Source organism: Gymnodraco acuticeps, unplaced genomic scaffold (assembly GCF_902827175.1).
Source record: "Gymnodraco acuticeps unplaced genomic scaffold, fGymAcu1.1, whole genome shotgun sequence".
In the NCBI taxonomy this organism is placed as follows: domain Eukaryota; kingdom Metazoa; phylum Chordata; class Actinopteri; order Perciformes; family Bathydraconidae; genus Gymnodraco; species Gymnodraco acuticeps.
In genome coordinates this window covers 827-24915 of record NW_022990185.1, presented here as the reverse complement: position 1 = coordinate 24915, position 24089 = coordinate 827, and the positions used below count along the sequence as shown (strand labels likewise).

Below are 24089 nucleotides of genomic sequence, written 5' to 3'. Positions count from 1 at the left end.
AACTCACAATAAAAATTGTTTCATCCATTGTTACATATTTACCCAACACAACTCTGAAATACTTACATGTTTCCAGCATCACATATTCCACACACTACGAAAAAAACATTCCCCATATTTTCTCTCATTCTAAATCCCACTGTTACTTCGAACAATAGTAAACCTGCAGAGCACACCAATCGGATCACAGTAATGAAATTTGAATCAAGTGTAGGCCTATGTCTACTTTCTGAACATTTATTTATATTGTCTAAATTCCTTGTCTATGATGTGCAAACAGTTTGAGTGTAAAATGTGTTTTTCACAATGTATTTACACTCTACAGATTCTTGAGTTTACTCATCTCCTGGTGCTGTCGTTGTAAAAAATGTTCAATTCCTTATTGTTTTGTTTCCAAAATCAGTTCTAACTGCCGTGCCGTTTCTGGAAAGGTGGCGGTACGGCTACACAATGTGTAAGAAGGTGCCAACATGTTCCTTTTTTAACTTTGATTAATATACTGGGCTATTGTCGTTGTTACTATTAACGTGCTTCCCGTCTTCAATACCGGCCAGCAATGTAATGAAAAATGTCAAGGGTGTGCTACCCCCTTTCAGCCACTAGATGGCAGCAGAAACATTTCAAGGGTGTGATACCCCCTTTCAGCCACTAGATGGCAGCAGCAGAAGTTTACAGACAAAGGGAAACGCTCTTCCTCGATTTAACATATAACAGACCTCTGGCTTTTAGCTTTCAGCCTTGGTCTGTTATTTAACCCCAGTTTTAAACGGCGACCCGATCTAAAATATCGTGTTTCCAGGTTTTGTCGTGCAGGAATCAAACCTCGCACCGAACAAACTGCACCATCTCCACGCCACTCAGGAATAAACTACCTGCAGATCCGCGCCAAACTGCTCTATTTACGTTACGCAGGACTTTCCGTCTACCTGGCGATCAACGTTCACGTTTTGTATATAACTTTCCTAACATAGTAAAATATGCATTGTATATTCCATTTAAACTTTAAAAACACTGTGCAACGCCTACAGACAATCCTAAAGTTTTAGTGTATCCAATTACAGACAGTCGGTTTTCATAACAGGCGTCTGCGTACCTTTATTTGTAGAGTTGTGCGGGGCCCTGCCGATTGTCTGAGATGTTTGAAAGCGTTTGTTCCCGACCCATTCTGGTCGTCTGGATTCTTCCTCAGCTTCGTTATATCTGGCACGTCGAGGGTCACCATTTATTAGAGATTTAAAGGGATAACTGATCCGCTTTTCAAATCTCCACGCGTCCCTATCAAGCTGGTTAATACAGGAAGGAATCCAGAGCTAACAAGTAACCGTTAAACAATAATCTACTTTAATGGTAATATGACAATGCAATACAATCATTACAATACAACATAATATATTACAATTATATTGTAATGGTTAAGGAGTATGCCGGCCTACTCCTGCCCTGGTTCGCGTGCTGCGGAGATCCTTTCGGTCGGGGCAGCATGTGAAGAGAGACCGAACACCAGGGATCTCCAGGAGATATACCAGAATAAGAAGGAGGGGTTAGGGGTTAGGTCAGCTGGTCATCTTTTCAGGTCATCTCATTGGGAGACGCAACGCTGGCCAGCAGGAAACCAAACAGGCTCACTTTCCAACAAAAGGTCTCAAGGCCTACATACCTACACCTCCCCCACAGAGCAATAAAACCCTGTTTACTCCAACCAGCCCAGAATGTTTATAGCCATTTTTAGTCCTTACATTTATGAAAGGATAAAACAGAGAAATCAATATAAAACACAAACATAGGTATTGTTTGAACAGTATTCACTTAACTGCTACTATTGATAACCACCAGAGAAACCCAAGGGACCTCTCTTAATATCTATCTGGAATTTGCAACAAGACTTTCTGCCATTTCAAATGTAACACATTTCTTTAATATCAGATGATAATACTCTACAGACTATGGAACAGTGTGAACGTGGGTGAGACTATGGAACAGTGTGAAAGTGGAGTGAGACTATGAACAGTGTGAACGTGGAGTGAGACTATGGAACAGTGTGGAACGTGGAGTGAGACTATGGAAACAGTGTGAACGTGGAGTGAGACTATGGAACAGTGTGAACGTGGAGTGAGTGAGGACTATGGAACAGTGAAGTGGAGTGAGGACTATGGAAAGGTGGAGTGAGACTATGGAACAGTGTGAACGTGGAGTGAGACTATGGAACAGTGTGAAAGTGGAGTGAGACTATGGAACAGTGTGAACGTGGGAGTGAGACTATGGAACAGTGTGAACGTGGAGTGAGACTATGGAACAGTGTGAACGGTGGAGTGAGACTATGGAACAGTGTGAACGTGGAGTGAGACTATGGAACAGTTGTGAAAGTGGAGTGAGACTATGGAACAGTGTGAACGTGGAGTGAGACTATGGAACAGTGTGAACGTGGAGTGAGACTATGGAACAGTGTGAACGTGGAGTGAGACTATGGAACAGTGTGAACGTGGAGTGAGACTATGGAACAGTGTGAACGTGGAGTGAGACTATGGAACAGTGTGAAAGGTGGAGTGAGACTATATGGAACAGTGTGAACGTGGAGTGAGACTATGGAAACAGTGTGAACGTGGAGTGAGACTATGGAACAGTGTGAACGTGGAGTGAGACTATGGAACAGTGTGAACGTGGAGTGAGACTATGGAACAGTGTGAACGTGGAGTGAGACTATGGAACAGTGTGAATGTGGAGCTAAAGCCATGTCCAGACATTAACCAGTCCAAGAGGAAATACAGAGGAATTATTTTCTCGAGGTACAGGGATGGGGAGGGTGTTTGACTGTATGTATCTATGTATATGTATGTGTATATATGTGTATGTGTGTATGTATGTATGTATGTATGTATGTATGTATGTATGTATGTATGTGTGTGTGTGTGTGTGTGTGTGTGTGTGTGTGTGTGTGTGTGTCAAACAAGTAAAGCAGATTAATAATTAGTCATTATTATTTATAGATTATAAATAAATAATTTAGGGACAAGGGGGTGAGATTAAATAAATTATACTTATTCTCACTCCTTTTCGAACACTAGGTGTGGGACTGTTTATGTTGCTAATGCTGTTGTAAATGTCACTTTGTTTTGTTTTCTCTTACATGACTATGCCCTGCAAAAAATGTTTGTTTTGTAAATTATTTATTTTACTTGTTCGAAATAAATGTATCAATCAAATTGGTCCTGGATCTGCCCCCTGGTCTCCTCCCAGTAGTCCATCAGTAGGCATGCTCCATCATCCCCTCACTGAGAACAAGACCCGACTCCTAGAATTGGGGTAAGGACTCATTCCCTAGCGCAAATTCTATTGGTTTCCTGTACAGCAGTGATTTTCAATGTCAGCCTGCAACGTAGAGACTGGCTAATTCAAACTCAGTCGGTAGCACAATAATGACAGTGTTTATCTGCAAGTAAAAATGCAGACTGGCTTTTGGACAAAATGAATCCAGATCGAGACTAGTATGAGAGGCGGTCAAAGGAAAGAAAAAACGTAAATGTCATTTTGTAACTTTTTTAGTACTTGGTTTGCCGTGGTAAAAAAAATGTACAGTATAGCGGCTCAAAAAGGTTAAAAAACTCTTCTGTAGGGAAACATTGGCCTCAGATTTAGAGGTGCTGATCCAGTTCACATTCTCTCTAAACGTAGCATGCAGAAGAACACGGAGCACATTTTAGAGTTGAACCAGAATGAAGACACCAGCCATCACCAGCTATCATCTTTTATTATCTGCTGAGTTACAATCCTCCAAATGTACAACTCATGACATTTACAACAAACACTTAAGTTTATAGTATTTTACGCAGTTACTATGGATACATCTCCACAGGCATGTGTCTTTAGAAGAGCACAAATCTGATAAATAACCATTCATACCTTTTTTTTTTTTTTTTTTTTAAACAAGAAGAAAATAAGCACAGACCAGGAAACATGGTGGCTGATGGAGCGCCGTAACGTGTCGGACATGCTGACGTGTGCATGTTAGCAGAATTCCCTTTGACTAGAACACCCAGCTGTCCAACATGAAGCGTTGTATGCTGCTGTCTGCACTCAGTATCTGCTCTCACAGGACCCCAGACTTTGCTCCACGACACTCTCAAACTGTACACATGTAGGAACAGTGGTCGCTTGTTGTCACACTTTAAAATGTCCTGCAGTCCAAAACACACTTGTGATTTTCTTTGCCTACTTTTACTTTAGGTTTTCATGTTCTTGGCTGCTCTTCATTGCTAACGCCACGATCTCATGCCCATTCAAAAACACTTTTCACAATTCAAAAATTACCTTTTGATTGGTATTTTCCTTAGTTTGACCACAGTGCTACAAGGAGCTGTAGAAATCTGGGTGCGCAAGATGTTAAACTTATCAGCAAACTGCCATGATTTGATTGGATTGATGTTGTTCTGAGCAACCTGCAGTATAAGACTACCAGCATATTATTATTTTCATTTATCAATTCCCTATTTTGGTCTTCAACTCGGCCGCTCTCAGCTTAACTGGGCTAACAAAAGTAGACTTTTCCCAACTATTTGCTTCACATGGTCCTCAGCGATGGGATGGAGCCTCTAGCTGTTGTATGTTTGCACAACAGTGGAATAAAAAATCTGATCAAATCTCTAGATCTTACAGAACAAGTGCAAAAATCAAAAAGGAGTGTACAAGACTGGAGGTGGGAGTGGGGGGGCAGGCGGTGTTCTGCAGGCGGTGGAGAGGTCGAATGAACACTGTCACACCTTCAACAGGACTAAAACATGCACAGTTTCTAGTCAATCTATTCTCGAGCTACATGGGACACGACTGGGCACATCATGGTTGGCTGCTTTTCTTAAAAATAAAATAAAAATCACAACAGGAAGGTTTTTTTTGTTCTTTTGTGCACATTTTTCACTGGTGGGTTACCTGCGGATGGTCTCACAGCTATGGTCGTAAAGAGTGTAGTCTCTTATCTATTGCGTTGGCTGTTTATGGCGCCTCGGTACACGATGGGCCCAGGGTTAGACTGATGGTCAGTACACAAAGATAGAAAATAAACCAGTAATGAAAGGTGATCAGTGTTGGTTTGTAAACCTGCATTAAGGACGTGCTAACCAACCAAAATAAATGATTATGGCTTTCAGAGTGTTGGTGTCCCACAGTAGTCTAAAAACACTTTCAGAGGCATTTCCACTCTTACAATGATTAAATTCTTATTTAAAATAAAGATTTTATGATTAAGTATTGGCAATCCGGATAGACACCAGTCTAACCCTAGTGGAGGGGGAAGGGAATGACTGTGATTGGCTGGCAGTTAACGAGACATGGTACCTTGGCAAATGAGGATGGGCAGGGGGGGGAGCAGTCATGGGGAGTCATTGGGTGATCAGGTGGTCAGGCAGGCATTGTGGGGGGTGTGGGGGGGGGGGGGCAGTCCTTTAGCTCTGGGCTGTTAGCCGCTGCTCTGTGAGCGACGCCTGGTGGGACACCGTCTTGTTCTCGTGGGCCCGCAGCCGGGACACCACGTCGATGAACGCCAGGCTCTGGACCTCTTTGTGGAGAGGCTCTGAAACAGAGAGGGGGGGGAATGTTAGATAAGAATCTTGTAAATATTAATATCCAACTAAGTAAGACTGATTTGAAAGGTAGAGATGTTCCACAGTGCGCTCTGAGTCCCACCTGATCCCATGGCGGCACAGATGAGGATCATGGAGTTGTATTTGATCTCCGGGGCGCTCCTCTCGTCTGACAGCAGCTTGTGGAGCACCGACACCAGGCTGGAGACCACAAAGTCCTTCTCAGCTGCGACTGGAACACACACCGAGCCCAGATGTTAGGACCACACCATGGGGACAGTTTCTACAGTGTGTACTGAAGAGACTTACTTTGAGGAGATCTTAAATGTGTTCTGCGTTTGTTCTCAGAAGTCACAGGACTCTTAGTTTAATGTTTCATAAGGAAAAGGCAGATAATAAAGAATAAAAAGGAACTCTTTTCCCATCATAAAGGGTTTCTCACTTTTTTTCTTTAAGGTGGATCACATATCTGGCAACATTATTTTTGTTGTGCGTTCAGCGTATTAAGTTATGTATACAAAAATACAAATATAAGAGATTCTACAGATGCTGTATCAGGTGATGGAAATGTCCCTGCCTTCGAGGCAGCAGTGAGAGAATCATTAAGAGTTCATGAAAATGATCACAGGCAGTTACAAAGTCTTTGAATTTAAAAATGTTCCTATTAAATAAAAAGCATCCTGACGTAGAATGCAAAGAGTTTCTGAAGTGCAAAACTAAAACCATAATAAACAAGAGGTGATTACAGATGTGAGATTTATTTCTTCTTCTTACCCAAATCCAGCGCTGCTATGAGCCCCAAAGCCACTAGTGCTTCATTCTGCATAATCATATGCTCACTAGTTGCCATGGTGACTAAATGCTTGACTCCTCCTCCCTGGATGACAGTTTTAACAACTTCCTGCAAAAGAAGAACAAAAATCACAATAATGAATCAATGCTTAGATGGACCTACAGAATGAATAACTATTGAGGTATTACAACTATTTTAAAGATTACATTATATTTGAATTCACTTGTTTTGAATTATTTTCTTAACTCAAGACTAGAAGATTTTAAAGTATGGACTCCTTCAGACAAACAGACAAAGACACCTCCCAAACAATCCAAGGGAATATTTCATTGTTAATAATTTGGCCTTTTTAAAAAAAGAAATCACACTGCAAATATCTATATGTCTGGGAGAAAGAGGCTGTCAGTGCTACGGGAATACTCAAACTTTCAGAAGATGATTGATCGTGCAAGATAAACATATATTTTGGGGGGATTTTGTCACTCCTTTTCTTCTGTGGGGGCCCTGCCTGAAACTCCATGGAGAGTGTGTGGGAGAGAAACTCCCTCTGGAGGGAACACAGGGATTTTAGCCTCTGCAGACCATTTACATGCACAGAAAGCTATAGAACACACTACAGGAGAGGGAGAACCCAAAAAGCAGATTATGGCCTCTTTAATGATATTTTACTCGTAATGAAAACTCCCTATGAATCCAAAAACATGTGTCTCACAAATGTTAAAGCTAATTGTGGCAGGTGTAAAGGTTTTATAAAGCAGCTGCAACTTCCTCCTCCCCCCCCCCAGGGAGAATGTGAGCCTCTCCTCTAACTCAGCATAATGAACGGTTCTTCAGACGTCAGGACTGTGTCTGACCTTGGACTTGCTGTGCCTGATGAGGGCCGACAGCAGCCTGTTGGACTCCCCCATCACCCCCGCGTGGTCTTTGGCTTCACACCACTCCACCAGCCGCTCCACCAGCTTCCCATTGGTTCCCAGCTGGTCTGCGGCTTCAGCTGGAACAGCACAAACACCACAAAGACCAGGGAATCATTATTATCAGTCATTTGCATAAATATACCCATCCATTTTTCCTTTGGTTAAGCGGCATTTTTTATTTCACTCCAATTCTAAAGATGTTCTTTATATGAAACCATCTGTCCACGGTCAGACTTGAGCAGCAGTCTGTGTGTCTTCATGACGGAGAAATGAGACGGCTTAGAATCTCTCATTACCCCACCAAAGCTTAAATAACGCTGAGGGAAAGAGACTAAGGATTTACTTGGAATATTTATCACATTTGCTTTCACACAGACTTCCAACGTAATCAGCTGCTTTATGGAACATGACTACTGACCATGTTTTCAAAAGATATAGAATTCAGACTTTAGGACTTCAGTGGACATATTCGCTGTGAACAATTCAATGGATTTGGTTCCAAGATAAAGACCTGATAAAAGCTCTACCTTGTGTGTCAATGAGCATGCGTAACGTCCCCAGGAGTTTGAACTGGACTGGAGGCATCTCTGATTGCAGAAACTTCAACACCACGTCTGCAACTCCAGCTGACAGCATCTTGGATTTGTTCACCACTGGAGAGAAGAAACAAGTCACATTAAACACAGAGGCAACAGAGCCTTTCCTTATAATGTCCACGTTTAAGAACTCTATTGGCATTATGCAAGCTTAACTAAAGTGTTACGATGTATTCTTTGATTTTCAGAGTATGGCCAAACGTTGTTATGTAGCCTTTCGGAGCCTACTGCCAACATGCTGCTCCGATATTAAAAGCGTTGCAGAATAGGATAGAGCAACTTAGTCTACACAGTGATGTACACACTTAGGATATTTATGCACATGAGTTCTCCTTACATTTGTACAAAGAGTATTATAATAGGCTGATAGTTATACCAATAGGCTTTTTATTATGATTTACTATAAGAAACCAATCAATTTGATGTAAAACAAACATTCAGCACCCCCATATAGCCCAAATGGAATGATCCTTTTTTTTCATAACCATATTTTACCATCACTACGACAACTAGAATAAAGTGGATCTTGATAACGTAGATCCTGCCGTGTGTGTGTGTGTGTGTGTGTGTGTGTGTGTGTGTGTGTGTGTGTGTGTGTGTGTGTCTCACCAGGTATGGCCAGGTTCCGCAGGGCGCTCAGAGCTGCGTGCTGCACAGTGACGTTGCCTTCATCAACGTGCCGGTCCAACAGCTCCAGAAGCTTCTGCACGATCCCGGTGTCCACCATGTGGATACAGTTCCCGTCTGAATACAACAAAAGCACATATTCTGATGGTGTGTCGCATAATGACCAGTCCTTGGCAAAATGTAGTCATACAAGACCATGGCAGTATAATATTTTGCCCAGCCCTGATTCAACACTGTCTATGATAACATCAATGCTGTTATCTTGCTGCTGTATGCCACTTTCCTAACAGACATGCTCAATACTTTACTCTGGGACTTCTTGCCACAAAATTAAACTTACCGTTGCGAGCAAAGTTAGCGATGGCCAGAGCCCCCGCTAGCTGCAGCTGGTGGTTATGGGATGGGATCCAGGACAGAACCCTCTGGAAGACGCTGCCCTTCCCCCCCTCAAACAGCTTCTGCATGGACTCATCTACACAGCGGGAGGGGGAGGGGTTACTGTACAGGGCTGGTCAACGTCACTGACAGCAGATCATTAGGACAGGAGGAAAATGTCCCCGATTACGTTGGGATAAAGGAAGTCATTTCCACTGGGAAGGGGGGGAATATATCCCCTTCAGATTTCAGGATCCTACACAGTAAAGGTCCTACTTTTACACAGCGATGTTAGTCGTGGACTTAAAGGAAAAACTGAGGCACTTTATTTGAGTATTTTCACATGATGCTATATTATAATTTTACTCCACTACATTTAAAAAATATATATATTTAGTTACTAGTTACTTTGCAGGTAGGTGATTAATAAAACAATTGTATTTAAAAATATAAAATCACCACGAATTATAATATATTATCATAGGTTAAGCTATCCAGTAGTGTAAAAAGTCATTCAAATCATCCCCACCTTTAGCACGTGCAACGTTCAAGTGTCCTTTTTCCACCTCTGCTTTTATATCACGGTAACGGTATGCATCACAGTTAGTTATATAAATCAAATTAATAAATAGTTTAAAACATCCACATTGTACTTTTTCTTCTTTAATTTGCATCACACAAGATAAAAGAAACTCAAAAACAGTATAACTACAATTATTTTTAAATGGAGGCTTTAAGGTTTCTGCAACATCACAGCTACATTTCTACCATTACACGGTTTCTACTTTCATTTGACCCAGTTTGGGGGTGATTGTGTTACTCATTGTCCCCTGGCTGTCCCGCACCATAATCCCCATAAAAAGAGAGCAGTCGATACAAATGTTGATACACTCACTGGATTTGCTAATTGAGTCAGTTGAGTCAATAATCAGTGTGCTCAGAGTTACAAGCTCCTGAGCAGCAGACAGGGGGTGTTCCTCAATGTCGAGTAAGGCTGCTTCAGAGCCACTATTTTAAGCATACTACGTCATCGAGTCCCGCCAAAGGACTGTTCCAATGTCCAGCATACTTGGAATTCTACCGAGCCCGGCGTACTTCGTAGCGAGAAATTTCGAGGCTGCACATGTGTAGACTCTGCAGTCTTAAAATCCCCACAATGCTTTGCGCACGGACCAATTTCCCCAAATCTGTGGTGGAAAATGTAAGGCGGGGCCTCTCATGTGACACACACCTGCACACTTGCTCGCCTGTTCCACTCTTCGTTTTCCGAATGCCAGGAAGGATTCTTGCCTCGCTTCTGAAGCAAGACGCTCGGAAGACGTGCTACCAAGCAAGCGTACTCGACATTGAGAAACCTTTTGTTGCCCTGTGTTTGGCCTTTCAGGCTGCCTTATCTGTTCCTGGATCTCATGGGAGTGTTTTCAGCTCGAGAGGAAAACAGCAGGCAATTCTCTAATCTGACATACTGATCTTCCCAATAGACATTAGTATCCTATAATCTGATCTTGGCTTTAGTTGACGGTCAAAAACATGTAACTGCACAGGAAAAAATGTTGTTCACTATCTTACAGTCCATTTATTAAGCACTAGTGGAACATGTGGGCGAATTATTGCTTAATCACTCATTCAATGTATTAACTGTAGTATAGCACATACAAGAATGCAGACCATGAACACCATCATGTGGAATGATGGAAATAATAAGATTAGAGTCCAGTATCTATATTTATAACACACCATGTTAAGGCTATTCCACGGCAATAAAATATTCACATAAAGGTTGAATTATTGATACTCTCGTCGGTGCAGGACAGAATACTGTGTGCATTTATATGTATGGCCACGTATTTGGTTACATTTTGCATTCCATTAATAGAGTTGCTTAATATGGAGGGATAATGATGACCTTGTAGATTTGGCTGTGCTGCAACACTAATATAAAAGTTGGAAGTAAGTGTGAATTTTAAATGAGTGTTACACAAGGTTCTTTTTATGTTCAGATATGGAGGGAATATGAATATGACTGTTTGATTTCAGTATCCTATGGAACTGCTTATATGATTTACATTTAACATTAACTATTTCATGACAGAAGAAGAAGCAAGCAGGTTTGAGGTATATTTGTGATATTAAAATCATTTACTAGGAATTAAAGAGGGCCTATTCTTCTTTTCGGGTTTTCCCTCTCCTGTAGTGTGTGCTATAGCTTTCTGTGCATGTAAATGGTCTGCAAAGAGTTAAATCCCTGTGTTCCCTCCAGAGGGAGTTTCTTATTCGTATACCAGTACTGACCAATCAGCTACCGGTACCAATTTAGTACCGGTTCTCGATACCCATCCCTCATCACATCAGAGCCAGCTAACCAATCAGAGCAGACTGGGCTCTAGTTTCAGACAGAGGGTGAAAAGAGGTGCTGCAGTACAGGCAGTATGAGAACAATAGAGCTTTTTGAACATTAAAGCATGGAGACATGTAGAGACACTACATACTGATATACACCTGAACATCAGCAGGAGAGGACTCTTTAAAGTAGAGACACTACATACTGATATACACCTGAACATCAGCAGGAGAGGACTCTTAAAGTAGAGACACTACATACTGATATACACCTGAACCTCAGCAGGAGAGGACTCTTTAAAGTAGAGACACTACATACTGATATACACCTGAACATCAGCAGGAGAGGACTCTTTAAAGTAGAGACACTACATACTGATATACACCTGAACCTCAGCAGGAGAGGACTCTTTAAAGTAGAGACACTACATACTGATATACACCTGAACATCAGCAGGAGAGGACTCTTTAAAGTAGAGACCACTACATACTGATATACACCTGAACCTCAGCAGGAGAGGACTCTTTAAAGTAGAGACACTACATACTGATATACACCTGAACATCAGCAGGAGAGGACTCTTTAAAGTAGAGACACTACATACTGATATACACCTGAACATCAGCAGGAGAGGACTCTTTAAAGTAGAGACACTACATACTGATATACACCTGGATATCAGCAGGAGAGGACTCTTTAAAGTAGAGACACTACATACTGATATACACCTGAACATCAGCAGGAGAGGACTCTTTAAAGTAGAGACACTACATACTGATATACACCTGAACATCAGCAGGAGAGGACTCTTTAAAGTAGAGACACTACATACTGATATACACCTGAACATCAGCAGGAGAGGACTCTTTAAAGTAGAGACACTACATACTGATATACACCTGAACATCAGCAGGAGAGGACTCTTTAAAGTAGAGACACTACATACTGATATACACCTGAACCTCAGCAGGAGAGGACTCTTTAAAGTAGAGACACTACATACTGATATACACCTGAACCTCAGCAGGAGAGGACTCTTTAAAGTAGAGACACTACATACTGATATACACCTGAACATCAGCAGGAGAGGACTCTTTAAAGTAGAGACACTACATACTGATATACACCTGGATATCAGCAGGAGAGGACTCTTTAAAGTAGAGACACTACATACTGATATACACCTGAACATCAGCAGGAGAGGACTCTTTAAAGTAGAGACACTACATACTGATATACACCTGAACATCAGCAGGAGAGGACTCTTTAAAGTAGAGACACTACATACTGATATACACCTGAACATCAGCAGGAGAGGACTCTTTAAAGTAGAGACACTACATACTGATATACACCTGAACATCAGCAGGAGAGGACTCTTTAAAGTAGAGACACTACATACTGATATACACCTGAACATCAGCAGGAGAGGACTCTTTAAAGTAGAGACACTACATACTGATATACACCTGAACATCAGCAGGAGAGGACTCTTTAAAGTAGAGACACTACATACTGATATACACCTGAACATCAGCAGGAGAGGACTCTTTAAAGTAGAGACACTACATACTGATATACACCTGAACATCAGCAGGAGAGGACTCTTTAAAGTAGAGACACTACATACTGATATACACCTGAACATCAGCAGGAGAGGACTCTTTAAGTAGAGACACTAAATACTGATATACACCTGAACATCAGCAGGAGAGGACTCTTTAAAGTAGAGACATCTACATACTGATATACACCTGAACATCAGCAGGAGAGGACTCTTTAAAGTAGAGACACTACATACTGATATACACTGAACATCAGCAGGAGAGGACTCTTTAAAGTAGAGACACTACATACTGATATACACCTGAACATCAGCAGGAGAGGACTCTTTAAAGTAGAGACACTACATACTGATAACACCTGAACATCAGCAGGAGAGGACTCTTTAAAGTAGAGACACTACATACTGATATACACCTGAACATCAGCAGGAGAGGACTCTTTAAAGTAGAGACACTACATACTGATATACACCTGAACATCAGCAGGAGAGGACTCTTTAAAGTAGAGACACTACATACTGATATACACCTGAACATCAGCAGGAGAGGACTCTTTAAAGTAGAGACACTACATACTGATATACACCTGAACATCAGCAGGAGAGGACTCTTTAAAGTAGAGACACTACATACTGATATACACCTGAACATCAGCAGGAGAGGACTCTTTAAAGTAGAGACACTACATACTGATATACACCTGAACATCAGCAGGAGAGGACTCTTTAAAGTAGAGACACTACATACTGATATACACCTGAACATCAGCAGGAGAGGACTCTTTGAAGTAGAGACACTACATACTGATATACACCTGAACATCAGCAGGAGAGGACTCTTTAAAGTAGAGACACTACATACTGATATACACCTGAACATCAGCAGGAGAGGACTCTTTAAAGTAGAGACACTACATACTGATATACACCTGAACATCAGCAGGAGAGGACTCTTTGAAGTAGAGACACTACATACTGATATACACCTGAACATCAGCAGGAGAGGACTCTTTAAAAGTAGAGACACTACATACTGATATACACCTGAACATCAGCAGGAGAGGACTCTTTAAAGTAGAGACACTACATACTGATATACACCTGAACATCAGCAGGAGAGGACTCTTTAAAGTAGAGACACTACATACTGATATACACCTGAACATCAGCAGGAGAGGACTCTTTAAAGTAGAGACACTACATACTGATATACACCTGAACATCAGCAGGAGAGGACTCTTTAAAGTAGAGACACTACATACTGATATACACCTGAACATCAGCAGGAGAGGACTCTTAAAGTAGAGACACTGCATACTGATATACACCTGAACATGCAGCAGGAGAGGACTCTTTAAAGTAGAGACACTACATACTGATATACACCTGAACATCAGCAGGAGAGGACTCTTTAAAGTAGAGACACTACATACTGATATACACCTGAACATCAGCAGGAGAGGACTCTTTAAAGTAGAGACACTGCATACTGATATGCACCTGAACATCAGCAGGAGAGGACTCTTTAAAGTAGAGACACTAATACTGATATACACCTGAACATCAGCAGGAGAGGACTCTTTAAAGTAGAGACACTACATACTGATATACACCTGAACATCAGCAGGAGAGGACTCTTTGAAAGTAGAGACACTACATACTGATATACACCTGAACATCAGCAGGAGAGGACTCTTTAAAGTAGAGGACACTACATACTGATATACACCTGAACATCAGCAGGAGAGGACTCTTTAAAGTAGAGACACTAATACTGATATACACCTGAACATCAGCAGGAGAGGACTCTTTAAAGTAGAGACACTACATACTGATATACACCTGAACATCAGCAGGAGAGGACTCTTTAAAGTAGAGACGCTACATACTGATATACACCTGAACATCAGCAGGAGAGGACTCTTTAAAGTAGAGACACTACATACTGATATACACCTGAACATCAGCAGGACAGGGACTCTTTAAAGTAGAGACACTACATACTGATATACACCTGAACATCAGCAGGAGAGGACTCTTTAAAGTAGAGACACTACATACTGATATACACCTGAACATCAGCAGGAGAGGACTCTTTAAAGTAGAGACACTAAATACTGATATACACCTGAACATCAGCAGGAGAGGACTCTTTAAGTAGAGACACTACATACTGATATACACCTGAACATCAGCAGGAGAGGACTCTTTAAAGTAGAGACACTAATACTGATATACACCTGAACATCAGCAGGAGAGGACTCTTTAAAGTAGAGACACTACATACTGATATACACCTGACATCAGCAGGAGAGGATCTCTTTAAAGTAGAGACACTACATACTGATATACACCTGAACATCAGCAGGAGAGGACTCTTTAAAGTAGAGACACTACATACTGAAACACCTGAACATCAGCAGGAGAGGACTCTTTAAAGTAGAGACACTACATACTGATATACACCTGAACATCAGCAGGAGAGGACTCTTTAAAGTAGAGACACTACATACTGATATACACCTGAACATCAGCAGGAGAGGACTCTTTAAAGTAGAGACACTACATACTGATATACACCTGAACATCAGCAGGAGAGGACTCTTTAAAGTAGAGACACTACATACTGATATACACCTGAATATCAGCAGGAGAGGACTCTTTAAAGTAGAGACACTACATACTGATATACACCTGAACATCAGCAGGAGAGGACTCTTTGAAGTAGAGACACTACATGCTGATATACACCTGAACATCAGCAGGAGAGGACTCTTTAAAGTAGAGACACTACATACTGATATACACCTGAACATCAGCAGGAGAGGACTCTTTAAAGTAGAGACACTACATACTGATATACACCTGAACATCAGCAGGAGAGGACTCTTTAAAGTAGAGACACTACATACTGATATACACCTGAACATCAGCAGGAGAGGACTCTTTAAAGTAGAGACACTACATACTGATATACAACCTGAACATCAGCAGGAGAGGACTCTTTAAAGTAGAGACACTTACATACTGATATACACCTGAACATCAGCAGGAGAGGACTCTTTAAAGTAGAGACACTACATACTGATAGACACTGAACATCAGCAGGAGAGGACTCTTTGAAGTAGAGACACTACATACTGATATACACCTGAACATCAGCAGGAGAGGACTCTTTAAAGTAGAGACACTACATACTGATATACACCTGAACATCAGCAGGAGAGGACTCTTTAAAGTAGAGACACTACATACTGATATACACCTGAACATCAGCAGGAGAGGACTCTTTAAGTAGAGACACTACATACTGATATACACCTGAACATCAGCAGGAGAGGACTCTTTAAAGTAGAGACACTACATACTGATATACACCTGAACATCAGCAGGAGAGGACTCTTTAAAGTAGAGACGCTACATACTGATATACACCTGAACATCAGCAGGAGAGGACTCTTTAAAGTAGAGACACTACATACTGATATACACCTGAACATCAGCAGGAGAGGACTCTTTAAAGTAGAGACACTACATACTGATATACACCTGAACATCAGCAGGAGAGGACTCTTTAAAGTAGAGACACTACATACTGATATACACCTGAACATCAGCAGGAGAGGACTCTTTAAAGTAGAGACACTACATACTGTTATACATCTGAACCTCAGCAGGAGAGGACTCTTTAAAGTAGAGACACTACATACTGATATACACCTGAACATCAGCAGGAGAGGACTCTTTAAAGTAGAGACACTACATACTGATATACACCTGAACATCAGCAGGAGAGGACTCTTTAAAGTAGAGACACTACATACTGATATGAATCTGAAAATGTGCATAATATATCCTCTTTAAAATGGACCCTATGTGTTGGAAACGCCAATCAAAGTTTACCTCCCAGCAGCAGGAGAACCATGAGGTCTGAGGAAGTCTTGAGCTGAGCAACGTCCTCCTCTCTCTCTCCGTCTACAGTCTGAGCCACCACCTCCAGGAGACACTCCACCAGGCCGGCCTCCACCAGCTGCAGCTTTATCACATCTGGCAGGGAAGGATGACACAGTTAAGACTGAAACGCACTGCTGCTGCACTGCAGTAATGCACCATATGATGTGCATCATGTGACGCAGAAAGCACACGAGACTCATCAGTGCTCACCATAAAGACCTGAAGTATAATATAGAAATGATGTCTTGTAAGTTAAGCTTTATTTACACACATTTTAGCAAAATCATAAAAGCATATGGAAATGTGAATCAATACCTGTTCCATCTACTAGCATTATGATAATATCAGATAGCTTAGGTCAGAGGTTCTCAATTGTTTTTCAGCCAAGGACCCCTTACAAGATAGAGAATACACCAAGGACCCCCTCATTCTGATTTGTGATTTTGGGCTATATAAATAAAATGTACTTGATTGACTTGTATGTCCCTTGGAATAATCTGACGTAGCCTATTTTTTACACTTCTATAGTCTTAGTTATGTGAAAGAACAACACAAGAGAAATGTATTAGAAATATATTGGATATGTATTAAAAATATTTGCACCATCTCAACACAGAATACCCATAAAACAATCAATCAATTAGCTGCAAGTAACACTGTACCTAAAGAAAATATCAAAGGGAAATCAAGAGAAAAGTGATCATTTGAAGTGCATTTCAGAAACACACACACACACACACACACACACACACACACACACACACCACACACACACACACACACACACACACACACACACACACACACACACACACACACACACACACACACACACACACACACACACACACACACACACACACACCACACACACACCCACACACACACACAACACACACACACACACACACACACACACACACACACACACACACACACATATATATATATATATAAAGATAACACATCAAGTGTTTCACTCTTAGTTAAATGATTTATAAAAGTCTAATCACAAAATAAATGCAGGCTATAAACAATTGAACACATGCCTGCATTGCAACATATATCAAGTAAATTGCAAAACAACTGTAACTGCATTGCTACAATCCCAAACCACTACTTGTAATGGCAGCCAGCTCTGGACACTATTGGAGTGATGCAAGGCAGTCCATGAAGCTGATTGCTTCTCTCTGCAAGTAAAGACACGCAAGGTGTGGCCCTTAGTGTGGGTGGGACCTTGGACATGCTGTGTGATGTTAAAGCACTCCAATAGTGACAGAAACTCAGCGGCAAAGGTGCAGGTGCTGGAGTCCACGTGGATGTTAAAATCACCTAGCAGTAGTGTGGATGGGGACATGGAGCAGATTGAGGTGAGAAGCTCAGACAACTCAGACATGAATGAGGTGGAAGGTTTGGGGGGGGCGGGTAAATGAGGACGACCTGCTGCTTTGAGGGGGCAGCCACTGAGAAGGCAATGCACTCAAGTGAGATTGTATTCGTCACAAGCAGCTGTTTGACAGGCAGGGATGCAACCTCATCAGGTATGAAAAAGGTGACAAGGACCCGAGACCCCCGACCCCACGGAATATCGGCTTTAAAATGAGGAATAACAGGATGTTAGCAGTCAGAACAACTAAAGCAGCAGGTAATAATAACAGAAACGCCAAAGAGTCACATCTAATAGAAATATATAAAAGCATTTATTTTAATTGTGTAGCAGTCAGTTTATCATTTTGGCAGCACTGTTGAGCATTTTGAAAATGTATTTCATGCCTCTGTGCAAGGCTTAGTCTTTCTATCTGTATAGCCAGTGGTGTAACTAAGTTCATAAACTCAAGTACTATACTTGGGTACAATTTTGAGATACTTTTGTACTTTATTTAAGTATTTCAATGTTTTGCTACTTTGTTCTTCTTCTCCTCTACAGAGGTACAATGTACCTCTCCAGAGGTACATTGTGTACTTTTCCTCCACTACATGTATTTAATCCCTATAGTTACTTCACAGATCTGGATGAATGATGTGAAATATAATCAAGTGTTAACTCAGACTTTAGTTCCACCTGGAGTAAATCCACAAGCTACCCTGCAGTATACAAAGTCATTCAGACTAGCTGCACCTTTACCAGCTTTGAGAACACTTTGATGATCAATCATTATAAAACATATCATATATATTATTCTGAAATGGACCAATCTGCACAATGACTACTTTTACTGTCGCTACTTTCACTATATTTTGATGAGAATACTTTTCTACTTTTACTTGAGGAACATTTTGAATGCAGGACTTTTACTGTAACAGAGTATTCCTACACTCTGGTACTTCTACTCAAGTACAAGACCTGAGTACTTCTACTTACTGTTGCTACTTTAACTATATTTTGATGATAATACTTTTGTACTTTTATTTGAGGAACATTTTGATTGCAGGATTGTTCCTACACTCAAGTACTTCTACTTTTACTCAAGTACAAGACCTGAGTACTTCTATTACTCTAGTACAAGATCTGAGTACTTCTACTTTTAATAAAGTACAAGATCTGAGTACTTCTACTTTTACTCAAGTACAAGATCTGAGTACTTCTGCTTTTAATCAAGTACAAGATCTGAGTACTTAGCTAGCTCAACGATAATATTGCAACAGAAAAACTTTTCAGTTCACATCACGCTCTGCCGCTCCGACAGGGAGCTCTGCTCTGAACACCTGAACGGCCCGTTCTAACAGCTGTTCACCAGCGGTCAGTCTGTGCCACAGTGACTCCGGACCACACAGTTAATATTAACGAATGCACCCGTAGGTAATGTGGCTGCTGAAGCTAGACCATCATCGCGGAGCAGCAGAGCCTTATAATACATCCATGAGCAGAGCCGAGAGGCAGGAAGACTCGAGCACACAGCTCGCGCTGCATATATAAAAAAAGAACACCATGCGTGTCATGATGGCACATAACAGCTCGCGGCCGCAGATTACTCCGGGTCCCAGACCCCCCCCCCATACCCCAACAATGTTTTTATTGCAGATCTACATGAATCACACAAACGACATATTTTGGATTCAAAACGGGGAATTTCGCCGAAAGGTGACAAGTTTGCATCCCTGGACAGGGATATCTGCTCTGTGGATGACTGCCAGCCCACCACCACGACCAATGGAGCGGGGCTGTTGGAGATAAGCATAACCTGGGGGGGGGGTGGCTAGGTTGAGTGTGAGGAAGTCCTGTGGTTTTGCCATGTCTCAGTGAGGCAGAGAAAATCCAATTTCCTATCAATGATGATTTCATTAATAAGTGATGCTTTGTTGTTAAGGGAGCGGGTATTTAACTACATGAATGTGTGGGAGTTGTTATATGTTGCAATGGCTGGTAAAACAGTGATGCCATCAACACAGGCCAAGGGCTTCAGGTTAACACTGTACACGTGTGGTTTGTTGTGATGACGTAAGTGGGCGGTGACGGGGCGCCGGGACCACACAGTTGGGATAGTTATGAAATACTATGACAGTAAAACAAGAATACAGTTTAAAAGGGGAGTGATTTGTAAAATATCCATAAAGAAAAAGAAAATCTGTTAACAGTTCCGTTTCATATGGGTGTTGAGAGATATATCCATAAATTCATTTTGCTCTCAAAGTGCACCAGGTTGATGCTTTTAACTTCAATATTGTAAAAAAAAATCTTTCCGGGGGAGCATGCCCCCGGACCCCCCTAGAGGAGGTGAGGACCCCCCCCCCCCCACACTTATAAAATAGCAATTTAACTCTGCTTACACCTATATGCCATTTTATATGCTGTGAGCTGATTATCAAGCCTTCAATGTAAGAGTCGCGGGTACACTGTATGTGCGTATTTCACTGTAGCGCCCGGGACATTAATGGGAAACCCTAGTTTGTACATGTTCAATACATTTGTAACACTGTACACATGAACGTTTCTTTTTTCGGTTCACCAAAAAAAAAATCTCACTCCAAGCTGAACTCAAATGTTGGCAGCCCTGGACTTGTAATGCAGACTAAGAAAAATAATCTGAAGATGTAATGATTGCACGTTAACAGTTCTAAAATAGTATAGAAAAAACCCCATCAATAGGCACTTTCACACCAAGTACTTTGCAGTTCATCAGAACTCTTTAGTTCTGATGAACTAAAGAGAAGATCACGTTCACACCGGAATAAGTCCCTGAGGGAGGATTAGGCAAATGAAGCCGCTGACGTCACTTCTTCTTCTTTGGGTTTACTGGCAGGCCGCAAACAACTTCACGGTGTATACTGCCACCCGAAGTCCCCGGAGTTGGGGACTGGCTTCCGAGTAAATCGCCAGAACGCCGACACCTCCTCATCTCCACCGCTCCCATTTTTCTTTTGTGTTGCCATAAGTTAGTCTCTCTGCGTTGGTGCGCTGGGCTAATGCTAATAATGCTAATGCCAGCAAATACAATGGCGGCTTCACAAACCTTTCCGAGTTTTACGGGGCCTGGTTTGCAATCCTTCCAGCCAATCAGAAATGGGAAACCTTTTCTCCCATGAAAGTACCTGCTCTCTAGCAGGGACCAAAAAGGGGTGAAAAGGTTCTCATGAACTTAGTTCTAGTTCTGGATTTTTTTGGTGTGAACACAACATTTCAAGAACTATCGGAACTATACTGGGAAAAGTACTCCGGTGTGAAAGCGCCTATAGTCTGCTTTTTTACAGTTTGCAGTTGTTAGGAAATTATTTTGAATGTGTCCCTTCTATGTTAGGACAATTTGTGAAAACCTAAACAATTGAGCAGTAAAAAGTCAAGACAACAATCTAGAAATTGTCACGGTTAGATTTCTTTATCTGTATCTGACAGGATGCAGAGCGGCGGAATGAAACAGATCGAGAGAGAGCTTTCTCTAGAGTGGAGTTAAGTAGGACGTTGTCCTGGAGACTGACAGTGTGGGAGCACCCAGTGTGCCTGGAATGGTGATAACAACAGCAAGTGTAACACACACACACACACACACTCACACACCACACACACACACACCACACACACACACACACACACACACACACACACACACACACACACTACACACACACACACACACACACACACACACACACACACACCACCACACACACACACCACACACACACACACACACACACCACACACACACACACACACACACACACACACACCACACACACACACACACACACACACACACACACACAACACACACACACACACACACACACACACACCACACACACAACACACACACACACACAAAACACAAAAGGGCAGCTGAGCCAATGCAGGAGCTGTCTGCCATGACTGTGCAGATAGCAGCTATCCCGGAAAGCATGACTCACACTGAGGGGATAATTTACTGAGGAGTAGGCGGACATGATTTTAATCTAAACGCTAGAGAGAGCACCGCAGTCTCTCTATTTTATGTCCTAATCTCTTCCCTTCACCGTACAGTGGATACGGCATTCGGTAAGACTTATTAATGAAAAAGAGATGAAAGAAAAATCCCATTACCGTTTTCTGCAAGTGGAGCCAGAACTTCAAAAATCATTTCCTTCTTCTCGTGTCTGTCTGCTTCTGGAACAGACGCACCAGCTCCTCAGCGATATTGGTGGAGGCAAACTGTTCTTTGCTGGACTCTGAAAACACCAGAGCAGAGTCAGAGGAGGAGAAATCCTTTACGTTCTATGTTTTAGTGCATGTAAATGGTCTGCAAAGGCAAACATCCCTGTGTTCTCTCCAGAGGGAGTTTCTCTCCTACAAACTCCCCCCCCTGCCTGAAACGCTTCCATGGGACTCCTTTGTTTACTTCTGTAAGATAGTGACATCACTACGTAACACTGACGCTTCTATTGGCTAGCACTCCAACACAATGTACGTGAGGCTAAGGGGCGGGACATCTCTAAGCAGTTTGACCAATCACAACAGAGCCAGCCAGCTAACCAATCAGAGCAGACTGGGCTCTGGTTTCAGACAGAGGGTGAAAAGAGGTGCTGCAGCACAGGCAGTATGAGAACAATAAAGAGCTTTAGAACATTAAAGCATGGAGACATGTCCCAGAAGAGAAAACCAAATACATTCTGAAACCTGAAAATGAGCATAAAAGGGCCTCTTTATAAATGTGTGGATTCTGGCAGTCGTTATATTTAAAGACATTAATTATACTGGATTAAGCTAAAACAGATATTCAGGTATACTCACCAAGCTCGGCCAAATTTCCAAAGGCAATTAGACACATTTCTGTCAGGGCTACGTTGTCGGAGTGGATGCCTAGCAGCTTCACCAGAGTGGGAATCACACCCATATTGATCAGCTGAGCTTGTAAGGAATCTGCAAAAAACAAAGATAGGGAAGACAGGCAGTTGATCCATTGTTCTAATCGTAATGTTAGATTGCTGAAATGTGATCACCATAATGCTATTTCATTCAATAAATGCTATGAAAAAGAGAAAATAAATCTCTCCAGGATTTCAATGAGCTTGCTAAAAGTCCTTCAGCCTTTACTTAGTGGCTTATGGTGGCCTACAGTACGTTAGCAAAACTAAAATGCTGTTGCGTAATTGATGCCACTGATTTTGCGGGTCAATCAGGACTTTATTCCCCCTTAAAACGTTGAATCTCATTTTCTAATTGAATGCATGTGCCTACATAATATCTGCATGAAATTAGTCATTCGGCCCACACCCTATACACATCACAGGGAGCGGAGAAGAAGTGGTAGAGCTCAGGAGAAATGTGAAAAAGGAAAGATAAGTATTAAAATGTATTTCTTAATTAGAAACCAGGGTGAACAAATCAATGGCGGAGAAAGACACAAGTGGGAGGATGACCATAAAAAAACAGGAAGGAACAAGTTGAGTTAAAGTCTCAAGAACAATTCTCAAAAGATCTCATCAGGCCCTTACTTAATTAATGTCAATCAAAACGTACAGTAGCAGGGCAACCTAACCCTTCAGCAGAAGAACAGTATATTTGGAGGCAGGTGGTGAGATGTCAAAGAAAGTTCAAGTTTTTTGTTGTTGATATTCTCTTCTCGTAACTAGCCATTTGCAGTACTGAATTAAGCCAAAACTGTTGCCATTACAGAGTAACTAACGCGCACAGACAACTTTATCTTTAAACTTTAACAACAATTCCCACTTAGCACACAATTGCAATCCTTAAAAAATATTTATATTTCAATACTAGCACTCCTGTTAATGCATTGCCCTCATTGAAGAACAGTTAAAAGATTCCTGCTTGTAGCGGATGCTGATGATTCAGTGTTTGATTTAGTAAGTGCGAAGTTGTTATTTCAACATTAGGAAAGTTTTGAGGAGTCAGCTAGAAGCTGGAAGAAGATGCGGAAGAT

General features: G+C 41.6%; 1 protein-coding gene across 1 annotated transcript; it reads right to left on the bottom strand.

Moving 5' to 3' along the window:
- Positions 1 to 3726: 3726 nt before the first annotated feature.
- Positions 3727 to 23068, bottom strand: rap1gds1 (RAP1, GTP-GDP dissociation stimulator 1; the record flags this gene model as incomplete). Its single annotated transcript, XM_034217848.1, is given in 11 exon segments — positions 3727 to 5560; positions 5674 to 5802; positions 6345 to 6471; positions 7218 to 7357; positions 7808 to 7933; positions 8486 to 8620; positions 8844 to 8975; positions 16687 to 16830; positions 22253 to 22309; positions 22312 to 22377; positions 22940 to 23068. Coding segments are annotated over 11 exon segments (1313 nt in total), but the record flags the coding sequence as incomplete, so codon positions are not given.
- Between the last annotated feature and the right edge of the window lie 1021 nt (positions 23069 to 24089).